General features: G+C 43.5%; 1 protein-coding gene across 1 annotated transcript in view; it reads left to right on the forward strand.

Annotated features, from left to right (window-relative positions):
• Nucleotides 1-1,782: 1,782 nt before the first annotated feature.
• Nucleotides 1,783-12,500, forward strand: part of ssrp1a (structure specific recognition protein 1a) — a gene marked incomplete at its 3' end in the record, with an annotated part of 15,829 nt that continues 5,111 nt past the window's right edge. The window contains exons 1-3 of the mRNA XM_084450975.1: nucleotides 1,783-1,822; nucleotides 4,485-4,569; nucleotides 4,807-4,992. Coding sequence (XP_084307101.1) covers nucleotides 4,516-4,569; nucleotides 4,807-4,992 — 240 coding nt within the window. The 5' untranslated portion in view covers nucleotides 1,783-1,822; nucleotides 4,485-4,515. The remainder of the gene's footprint in view (nucleotides 1,823-4,484; nucleotides 4,570-4,806; nucleotides 4,993-12,500) is intronic.

The following is a 12,500-nucleotide window of genomic DNA, read 5'->3' on the forward strand; positions in this document are numbered from 1 at the left end:
AAAGCAATCGTAATAATTGTCAACAGTAGGCTATAATAATGATAATAAAATGTATTTCCTTTATAGCAAAATAATTATGCCTATTGTTATAGCATGGTCTTACCTCCACAAAACATTTTCAGTTTTGTCGAAATCCTTTAATCCGTTGAGCGACCCCTCGGATAAGGGGGGAGGTGAGGGGGGCTCTTTATCCAGAAGCAATTCACCAAAAGTAGCAATGAGGAACCTATCCGTCCGTTTAGGTGCGAGATTCACTACTTTTTCTCAAACTTTCTTCTGTCGTAGAATAACTTAAAAGTACCTTTTCTGAAAGAGAACATGTTTCCCATGTCTCGTATGTCCACTTTCACCTTCCTTTAGAACTCATTTGCAAATTTGACAGCTGGTTGAAAAAAAATGAATAGCTAGAAATTGTACCGAGGTGTCTGTGTGTCTGTCTGCTGTAGTCTAGTCTACTCGAGGTGTCTGTCTGCTGAAGTCTAGTCTAGTCTCCTCGCCGAGCTGAGCGCACGGATCGGTCTGTCTGATCTGATGGTCCGCAGACCTGACGGGTGTGTGTTCTCTGTGACAGACAGACTGACGGCGGAGGCTTTTGTATGGAGAGAGAAAGTTTCTCTCCCCCTCCTCTCCCTCTCTCTCTCTCTCCCTCTCTCCTCCTATCCCTCCCTCTCTCCCTCTCTCCTCCTCTCTCCTGTCCTCCTGGTGATTCACAGAGTTGACGCACCGGCTTAACTTGACGGAGCCGGTGAACCACGAGACTTGTCACAACCTATAAACATGTTCTTATTCTACTATCCTCGGACCCACAGATCAGAATTGCATTCGTTTGATGTTGCAACTGGAGTTTTGAGAGCTAACAGGCATCTCAGGAATGAAACAGTCAGTTTCAGGTAGAGGTATTGGGTGAATGAAGGCTGTTTCTTTCTCCACTCCCAACTTCTCCCTTTATGCTCCGTTCATTCCGTTGGCTTTAGTTTTATTGACAGTGAGATTAACGGGATCTCATTCTCTCACCTCCACCTGTCACTCCACGGGGGCCATGCCATTAAATACAGCGTGCGTGTGTGTGTGTGTGTGTGTGTGGGGGGGGGGGGGGGGGGGGGGGCTTTATTGGTCGCCTACAAGATCCAACTATTTGAGCAAAGAATATATTCTAATAAATACATTAAAGTAGTCCTATAGGAATAATAGATATTCGTAGTGGAGTAAAATTGTTATTACATTAATTTTGTTTAGTCTCACCTTAACTATGCAAGATAAAATCTAAATCTCCAAAGACAGTTATTAAGTTCTAGATCCCAGATGAAATACTGACCCAGGCTATTTGTGGCCTGTGATGATTCACCCCTGCTTCTGACAGGAGGCCGCGGGCGCCCTCTAGTGGTGATGGGCGAACATTACATGGGAGGCTTCACTCGTTGTCATTTTCGCTCAGTCAAATAAACAAGTTTGGTCTCAAGAAGAATTCAACACAGAGAGCTAAAGTTTTAGCGAACGACTGATTCAATATAACACCTAGTAATTCGTGCCAAAGAACATAGGAGGTCAAGTTTCCATCAGGTAGTTAGAACGTCGGAACGGAAGCGGTAGAAAATCAACAGAGATTTTATCTTTATTTTATTTATTTTTATTTTATTTCACCCTCTTTTATATGTGATTGTGTTATAACACTTGTCTGGCTGTTGGAAAATAGTCATTTATTTTTTGTTTTAAAACGTCAAATGTTTAATAAAGTGAATGGTGGAAAAAACAGCCGAGATTCCTTCCGGGTCGTTAGTTCGCTCGAGCCCGGATGCTACACGCGGGAAACATCACATTCACAGTAAGATCAGCTTTTCAAACTCTTTCTGATTCCTATTACTGCTACTGGATTACAGATATGTAACTAAGAGCAACTCTTTATACATACAAGAGACGATTAAACGCTTTATTAGCACTGAAAGCACCACTGGCCTGGGACTACAACATGCCTGGCTTTGACTTAACCACCATGCTAGCTAGCTATCATCCACTCATAGACCATGCTAGCTAGCTATCATCCACTCATAGACCATGCTAGCCAGCTATCATCCACTCATAGACCATGCTAGCTAGCTATCATCCACTCATAGACCATGCTAGCTAGCTATCATCCACTCATAGACCATGCTAGCCAGCTATCATCCACTCATAGACCATGCTAGCTAGCTATCATCCACTCATAGACCATGCTAGCTAGCTATCATCCACTCATAGACCATGCTAGCTAGCTATCATCCACTCATAGACCATGCTAGCTAGCTAGCTATCATCCACTCATAGACCATGCTAGCTAGCTATCATCCACTCATAGACCATGCTAGCTAGCTATCATCCACTCATAGACCATGCTAGCTAGCTATCATCCACTCATAGACCATGCTAGCTAGCTATCATCCACTCATAGACCATGCTAGCTAGCTATCATCCACTCAGACCATGCTAGCTAGCTATCATCCACTCATAGACCATGCTAGCTAGCTATCATCCACTCATAGACCATGCTAGCTAGCTAGCTATCATCCACTCATAGACCATGCTAGCTAGCTATCATCCACTCATAGACCATGCTAGCTAACTAGCTATCATCCACTCATAGACCATGCTAGCTAGCTAGCTATCATCCACTCATAGACCATGCTAGCTAGCTAGCTATCATCCAGTCATAGACCATGCTAGCTAGCTATCATCCACTCATAGACCATGCTAGCTAGCTATCATCCACTCATAGACCATGCTAGCTAGCTATCATCCACTCATAGACCATGCTAGCTAGCTAGCTATCATCCACTCATAGACCATGCTAGCTAGCTAGCTATCATCCACTCATAGACCATGCTAGCTAACTAGCTATCATCCACTCATAGACCATGCTAGCTAGCTAGCTATCATCCACTCATAGACCATGCTAGCTAGCTAGCTATCATCCACTCATAGACCATGCTAGCTAGCTAGCTATCATCCACTCATAGACCATGCTAGCTAGCTATCATCCACTCATAGACCATGCTAGCTAGCTATCATCCACTCATAGACCATGCTAGCTAACTAGCTATCATCCACTCATAGACCATGCTAGCTAGCTATCATCCACTCATAGACCATGCTAGCTAGCTAGCTATCATCCACTCATAGACCATGCTAGCTAGCTATCATCCACTCATAGACCATGCTAGCTAGCTATCATCCACTCATAGACCATGCTAGCTAGCTAGCTATCATCCACTCATAGACCATGCTAGCTAGCTAGCTGTCATCCACTCATAGACCATGCTAGCTAGCTATCATCCACTCATAGACCATGCTAGCTAGCTATCATCCACTCATAGACCATGCTAGCTAGCTATCATCCACTCATAGACCATGCTAGCTAGCTATCATCCAGTCATAGACCATGCTAGCTAGCTATCATCCACTCATAGACCATGCTAGCTAGCTATCATCCACTCATAGACCATGCTAGCTAGCTATCATCCACTCATAGACCATGCTAGCTAGCCAGCTATCATCCACTCATAGACCATGCTTGCTCGCTATCATCCACTCATAGACCATGCTAGCTAGCTATCATCCACTCATAGACCATGCTAGCTAGCTATCATCCACTCATAGACCATGCTAGCTAGCTATCATCCACTCATAGACCATGCTAGCTAGCTATCATCCACTCATAGACCATGCTAGCTAGCTAGCTATCATCCACTCATAGACCATGCTAGCTAGCTAGCTATCATCCACTCATAGACCATGCTAGCTAGCTAGCTATCATCCACTCATAGACCATGCTAGCTAGCTAGCTATCATCCACTCATAGACCATGCTAGCTAGCTATCATCCACTCATAGACCATGCTAGCTAGCTATCATCCACTCATAGACCATGCTAGCTAGCTATCATCCACTCATAGACCATGCTAGCTAGCTATCATCCACTCATAGACCATGCTAGCTAGCTATCATCCATTCATAGACCATGCTAGCTAGCTATCATCCACTCATAGACCATGCATGCTAGCTAGCTATCATCCACTCATAGACCATGCTAGCCAGCCACCAGCCGGTTACCTTAACGATGAGTAACTTAGCTAGACTCTGTTAAAGTAATCAAGGTAATGAACAATGTAGCTAAGCATGTGTTAATGCATTTCAGTTGACCACCAGCAAGCTCAACTGTTGACACCAGGTTTCTCCCTCCCTTAGCTTGCTAAGTGAGCTAGCTAACGTTACACTGTTAGTCCGCAAGTAGTCGCTTCTGGGCTTCAGTTATTGCATAGTTCACCAAAGTTAGCTAACTTAAACTAGTGAGCAAAGATGGTCATTAGAAATTAACTCGACGACGTTAGCCAGCTACGTTAACGTTGGCTACTCTAACTGCAGAATGGTAATGGTATAGCTTCTAAGTACAGGTAAAGGCAAGCCTAGACTATGTGTGCTTCTCGGACTGACATGTTCATCTGTCTCTTGCAGCGGTAGATCATCATTTCGTGCGGTGGCAGAGATGGGAGACACGCTGGAGTTCAACGAGATCTATCAGGAGATGAAGGGGTCCTGGGTCAGTATTGACAGTTAGATTTATAACCCTTCATAGAGCCAACATGTTTCTACTTCACCTACAATCAGTGTCCAGATACAGATTGTATTGAGTCTCCTCCCATACAATGATAATCTGTTGACAGTCGAATACTTCCTGTCATCACTAATCTAGGTAACTAGAAATATAACTCAAGTTCTTGAGTTATCTTTCTCTCTAGACGAAGAATACCTTTGTGTGTGTGTTCTCTCCCCGCAGAACGATGGCCGCCTGCGCTTCGGCAAGCAGAACGTTGTGTACAAGAGCAGTAAGACTGGGAAGGTGGACAACATCCCAGCCCAGGAGCTGAGTCAGGCGCAGTGGAGACGCGTCTGTCTGGGGCACGGCGTCAAACTGACCACCAGCTCTGGACACGTCTACAAATACGACGGCTTCAGAGACACGGTGAGACTCGGCTCGCGTGCGTGTGTGTGTGTGTGTGTGTGTGTGTGTGTGTGTGTGCTTGTGTGTCTGTGTGGGGGTGCATGCATTCACACGTCTTTGTGTGTGTGTGTGTGTGTGCAGTGTTTCCCACAGGATTTTGGGCAGCTATGGGGGTGGACCTCCAAGCCTCTAGGGGGGTCCAGGGGCATGGCCCCCCCCGGGAGACATTTTTTAAGATTGTTAATTTAAATGCTTCAATTTGTCGCATTTTGAGAGAAAAATCAAGAAACCATAGCAATTTAATCATCGGACCACATTTGCTTATGAAAGGGGATGGCAAAGAAGTAGTCATACACAAATCATGGTAAACGAGACGGGACTTTAATAAATAATAATCAATATTAAATAACATCCAGTGTCATGCCCAGTCTTTTTAAAAATGAAAATACAGGTAACACCCTGACAAACAACTCAATGTGCCAAAGACCACATTTCCATCTACTGTACAAAAGGCTATTTAATGCAACATACTGCGGACATGAGCCCTTAAAAATGTCAGTTCTGAAAAAGATAAATCTGTGGGGAAAATGTGCCAGTGGAGCTGAAATGACTGCACTTGCTAAAAAGAGCCAGCTGACCATCATCTAATAGAGATCCCTCAGAGATAGCAACCATGCAGTCTGAACAAGGCTTTCCCTCTGACACTAACAGCTGCCACAGTGTGTGTGTGTGTGTGTGTGTGTGTGTGTGTGTGTGTGTGTGTGTGTGTGTGTGTGTGTGTGTGTGTGTGTGTGTGTGTGTGTGTGTGTGTGTGTGTGTGTGTGTGTGTGAGTGTGAGTGAGAATGATGAGTGAGGGAGCTACCTGCCCTGCTGCCTCTACCTGCCCTCTTGCCACCTGAGAGTCAGAGTCAGTCCCTCTCTCTCTGTCCCTCTGAGAGTCAGAGTCAGTCCCTCTCTCTCTCTCTGTCCCTCTGAGAGTCAGAGTCAGTCCCTCTCTCTCTCTGTCCCTCTGAGAGTCAGAGTCAGTCCCTCTCTCTCTCTGTCCCTCTCCCGCCACTGGCTCTGCTGGTTGAGGCTGCTGGTTGGAGAGGAAGCTCTCCTGCCTGAGAGAAACCGTCTCTCCTGTTGTAAATAAACATTTCCCTGTTAGTTAATCCACTTTATTTTTTGACAAAAGCTTATGAATAATAATTATTCATTGGCAATATGTTTAGCTATTGACTTGGCATCTATTGCTACAATAACAATAATATATAGCCTATTATTACTAGGCTACTGTTCACCTTATTTATTTAGATAGCCTATGTTATTTGACTGTCTACTAGAGATGCACAATATTGTTTTTTTTCAAGCCGATACCGATACCAATAACTTCCTGCTTCTCAAGACCGATACCGATAACCGATAATATATTTATATTTATTCATTTTAAAATTTAGATTCACCTGTAGTTTTTGCACACCTGGAGGTAAGAAAGACTGGTAAACAAAGGTGGATGTAACAAACAGTAGCTTTGTCCTAACCAAATATCATCTACTATTAACAAAACAAAAACCAAGAACAGTTCTGTCTCTGCACATATTTATTTTTTTCAGATAAACTGGTCCGAGTCCTCTGTATTTCCCTGAACAGTGAATGAACTAGTGAATCACTCTTCTTAGCAGATAAACAATTCAGTGCAGATGCTAGGTTGTTGTGCTCCATAAAGTAATGGAAACAAAACTCTCTTTCAAATGAATAGCAAATGTAAACATTAGCCTTAGTAAAGTGTTTATTTACACCGAGCTTCTCTGCAGGGGAAGTCGGGGGACAGGCCGTTTATGGCAGGAGAAAGGGAACGCTTGATTTGTCTCCAAAGAAAAAAACGTCCCTCTTCCAAATCCATCCACATCATAGTACAGACAAACCGGGTGGAGCCAAGAAAGAAATCAAACAGATGTCTTCCTAATCATACAATACAGTACTGGCAAGCTACGCAATCCCGCTTTATCAGAGTTTTTATTTTATTTTTATTTTTAAAATTTTCGGATTTATATTTATCTGTGTGACGTCATAATTCCTGATATCGGCCCGATAATTATCTGTCCGATATTTATCGTGCATCCCTACTGTCTACTATGGTCAGCTATCCAGTCAATGATGTCAAGCTGTAGCCTAGGCTAAATGCGAATGTGAATGTTAGGGTTGGTTGATCTGTCCGTGCTTGTTTATTAGTTGTTCTTCAGGTAACCTCGTGTTTCACGTCACAACGATATGAACTGTGGGTAATTCCCTCAGGCGAAGTCTGCAAAAGTGCAGACTTACAGAAAGGGGGCATTAAGGGCTCAAAATGTCTGCCAGGGAGTCCTTGTGCACTTGACGATTTGACAACCTTAAGCCCTCACAAACTTAGCAGGAACGTGTCTCGATTTGTGAGTCCGTAAGGGTGGACATTGGGACTGGGCCTTAGTCTTAGTTTTGGGCCTTAGTCTTAGTTTTGGGCCTTAGTCTTAGTTTTGGGCCCTAGTCTTAGTTTTGGGCCTTAGTCTTAGTTTTGGGCCTTAGTCTTAGTTTTGGGCCTTAGTCTTAGTTTTGGGCCCTAGTCTTAGTTTTGGGCCTGAGTCTTAGTTTTGGGCCTGAGTCTTAGTTTTGGGCCTGAGTCTTAGTTTTGGGCCTGAGTCTTAGTTTTGGGCCTGAGTCTTAGTTTTGGGCCTGAGTCTTAGTTTTGGGCCTTAGTCTTAGTTTTGGGCCTTAGTCTTAGTTTTGGGCCTGAGTCTTAGTTTTGGGCCTTAGTCTTAGTTCTGGGCCTGAGTCTTAGTTTTGGGCCTGAGTCTTAGTTTTGGGCCTGAGTCTTAGTTTTGGGCCTTAGTCTTAGTTCTGGGCCTTAGTCTTAGTTTTGGGCCTTAGTCTTAGTTCTGGGTCTTAGTCTCAGTTGTGGGAATGCACTAACCAACTGTGGGATCACCCGAGGACAGGTGCATTTATTCTGAAATCATGTGAAATACCTCACCTGCACACGGACATATTCCATTAACTAAATATGGGACTTTTGAAGAAAATTGTGTAAGAGCTTATTTTGGTGTCATAGCAAAGGGGGTGAATACGTACTGTATACAAACAATATTATTTACTGTTTAAAAAAAAGAAGTAATTTAATGTAATTATTTTAATTAATTTAGAAAAATATGCCAATATTTGTTTTCACTTTGACATTACTTTGTGTAAAAAAACAAAACAAACAATGAAATCCATTTTGATTCAATGGAGGGGGGGGGGGCATGACAAACGCACTTGAAATAGCCTAATATTTACAAGCAATTTACATACATGCAAGTTCGGGTACAGTAATCTCGCACTATCTAACACAATTAATTTCTGATTAATCAAAACCTACCACAGGGAAGACATACATTTACACATTCGCCATATAAAGTTAACCTTTGGAGGCTAGACCCCATGATGATTACATAAGACTGTACAGTCTAAAGAACAAAGTGATAGGTTGGAAGGTGGGAATTATTAGAATATAGAAAATATTATTTTGTCTATTGTTATATTCTCTCCATGTTGGCTTTTGTGGGCTACCTTAGACTTGAGAGATGTGGGTAAGCATGGCATACAAACTGTCTCCCGTAGGCTATTAAAGGTGCGATTCGACAAATTGGACGGAAACTCTTGAACCACATCTGTTCTTTTCAAGGCTTTGCAAAGTTTTTTTCATAGTTGTGATGTCCAGCCGCTGGATCAGCGCTAGATGGCTCAGTGAAAATGCTCTGTGTGAAGGATCTATTTTATCAAACTTTCCAAAAGTCAACAAAGAAATCAAAGTAGTGGAAACTAAACTAGCATTGGCAAGTGAAAATGTGTGTGTGTCAGTGAGATTTGTGTGTGTACGTATTTGTGTGTTTTTCTGTGTGTGTGTGCGTATTTGTGTGTGTGTATACGTGTTCGTTGGTCTCCAGAGGTTAATCAGTGTATTTTTGGAGATGGATCTTCGTGGAGGAGGAGGGCGGGGGGCTGATGTAATTGTTTATTATCCTTCACACACTGTCACTGGTGAGGAATTCAGTGACTGTAGGTCTTGGACGTCTGGACCGTCTCTTTGATGTGTCCAGTCTCTGAGCGTCCCAGTGGCAGCAGGCCTGCTACGCCATGAACACTCCTGTTCCCTTACTGCCTCACTCATGAACACTCATTTTCCTTACAGCCTCACTCATGTATGTGTGCCAATGCAGTCACCGCATACATACGTTATGCCTCAGGACTGTCCGCTATGCACACACACACACACACACACACACACTGACGGCATGGCATAGTATGTACGCTGCATACAGATATAGGCTAAATGTAGGGCACTGGTTAGAATAGTCATTTGGGGATTTGTGTGTTTATTAAAGCGAGTTTGCTCTTTAACCTGGGTTTATGAGTTGGTCTGCATTTCGATAAATCTCCAATGTTCATGAGAAAAATGACAACATTTTCATGACATGGTAGATGTAGTGTGAACATTTTCAGAATTTTATCTGAAAAATTGAAATGTAAACAGTATTTTGAATTCTGTCCTCATTCTGTCCCCTTAAACTATTGCTGTCATATGAAAAAATACACTAATGCTCCACCAATCAGAGACGTCGCTGTTGGCAACCCTAGGACTACATCAAACCAAATTGATTGATTGACTCCAGGTGTGCTCAATCAATCAATCTGTAATCAGCAAGGCAAGCCAAAAACCTTTCACATCCCAGTCTGTCACACATGGAGCAGATAGCTAATAGATTAGGTAGATCGATGGATACAGTGGCAGTTGGGATTTGAATTTGACGCTATGCATTTTTGACACTAGTTTAAAGTCTGCCACATGCCTCTTGTGATTTAAGTTCGTTTGAGAACTTCTTTTGTAGAACCTGCCAGCTTCTCACTTAGCAGGTAGCTCAACAAGAACATGATCTTCCCTCGGTGTCTATGGTTGTGAGTTCAAGCCCCGGGTGATGCAGAACAAACATGCTAATACCTTCTCAGGCATTGCACTGTGTGGACCTCAGACAAATGATTTAAAAGATATTTTTTTATTTAAGAAGTTTTAAATAATTAAGAGTATGGGCAGAGACCCTCATGTATTTATTTGTCTCCTTCTCTTCCTCCTCCTTCCACTTTCTCCACAAAATGCCCAGCTCTGATAAGAACCATCTTTTGGGAAGGACATTGGCCCACATTTATCAAAGGAGCGCAGATCCGAGCACAGTTCTGATCGCAGAAATGATGGTACGACAGCGTGTGATCTATCAAACACTCACATGCCGCCAATCGCATCGTACAAATGATTGGCCGTTGATAAATGTGGTGGATGATGACAATCATAATTTAAATATCACGCCCCTACATATTCTGGCCTCGCCCCTGTAGAGTACGGCATGGAGATACGAAATACGGCCAAAACAAGAGGTTTCTCCGACTCTCGTCCAATAATAACTCTTCACTCTCCATGGAAAGATTCTGGAAAACCATCTTATATTTACAATTTTAGCTCACGCATGTAAATTCACACAGACGGCGGCGAGCTGGGCAGCTTCCTGCTTTTAATTGTGTAGCCTATCCCAAAACCACTGCACAGTGGTTTATAATATTTATAATAATAATAACTAACACCTATGTGGATGTAAAATATCCTATTTCAACCAGGCCTCTAGAAACTGGTGCTCATCAGGTTAGCCTACCTCGCTCGCCCACTCCTCTCACCTCGGCTGAATGATAGGACGTGCATACAGTAGGTCTTCTGAACCTGGACATATGACTGTCTACATACTGTATTGCTTTTCATTTGCTTTTCATTTGTTAATTTTGATTGCTAGTAATTATGTCACCAGTACATTGATTGATTGACGTAACATTAATTTAGCTTTCATTTTAAGACTTGTAAAGGCCAATTTATACTTCGTTGTACGCCATTTTTGAAAGTGTCCACAGACAGAAATTATGTTACTGTCGACACTTTTGTGTGGGACAGGGGTGTCTTGCACCTACCAAATTTCTAATGTCGCAGACGCTGTCACTTTTGTTGCACGGCTGTGATTGGATAGCTAGATAGAAGGCATGTTCGTTGCCATGGATATACTTTGGCTATACGTTGCACTTCCACGACTGGTGAGTTCGAGGAGTTAGTCTAAGTAGGCTCAAAATGAAAGCAAATTTACTCTTACACCAAAATGTTTATCCCATTAATTGCAAACAATTGGAAAAGACCAATTTGTGTTAGGGATATATAACACATAGAAGAGAAGAGAAAATATAATATTTTGCCAAAGGTAGGCTACATATATTTGAAGTGATGAATAGGCCTAGGTGTGTGTGCTTAGATGCCAGTCAGAATCAATCTCATGACAATTCTCAAACTTGCGTACACAAGCTGAGACTTCGAGTTTGTTGGTCACCGCTCACGTCCAAATTAATAAATGGCGAATTTGGAATGGAAATGACCGTACGGCCAGTTTTCTGTCCTAAACGTAAACGAGGGCCAGAGTGTGCGCCTGCTGAAGACCGGCCATGTGGGAGGGGTCATTCTGTCAGTGAGGTTGGCAACATGGTTGAGCCAGAATGCTAAAGAGATGATTAAACCTCAGGGGCTGATGAGGATAGCACACACACACACACACACACACACACACACACACACACAGATGTTGGCGTTGCACATACAGATTTATGAGCGGTGTGCAGTCAGAAATGTAAACATCTGTACACACACAATGATGCATTCAACAGGCCCAGATGGCTTATCAAAGAGATTTGGCTGTTTGAGATGAACAGATACACACACACATCTTCTATCTCTTTCACTCACCAGCACAGACCGCACACACTCAGACACACACACACACACACACACACACACACACACACACACACACACACACAAGCTCTCACTCACTCGCTTGTGCGCATGTACACACAAACTCTAATGACCTAACAGACAGGCAGATATCCAGGTGCATGAACTCTTTCCCATACGCTCTCTCCTCACACACACACACACACACACACACATGTGGAAGTGATTGTGATGTACATGTGAGGTGTGTGTGTGTGTTCTAATCGGGCCTGCAGGATAAATAAACAGGCTGATTGTAAGCGGCGAAGGGGAGAGAGCGAACGGATTACATTCACCTCCCGTGTCCCAGGGGGCCGAGCGGCGGGCGGGGGCCCATAATTGAGCTCTGATGAATTAGTCCCTCTTCCACAGAGGGGGGGGGGGGGGGGGTTGTTTTTTGCACTGTGATGAATGGTGGGGCCGTTGAATATAAGTACATCATTCTCATCTGTTCTCTCTCTCTGTCCCCTCCATTTCTCTCCCTCTCCCTCCTCCTTTCTCCCTCTCCCTCCTCCCTTTCTCCCTCTCCCTCCTCCTTTCTCCCTCTCCCTCCTCCTTTCTCCCTCTCCCTCCTCCTTTCTCCCTCTCCCTCCTCCTTTCTCCCTCTCCCTCCTTTCTCCCTCTCCCTCCTCCTCCTTTCTCCCTCCTCCTTTCTCCCTCTCCCTCCTTTCTCCCTCTCCC

This window comes from Borostomias antarcticus, assembly GCF_949987555.1.
Source record: "Borostomias antarcticus genome assembly, chromosome: 16".
Classification (NCBI taxonomy): domain Eukaryota; kingdom Metazoa; phylum Chordata; class Actinopteri; order Stomiiformes; family Stomiidae; genus Borostomias; species Borostomias antarcticus.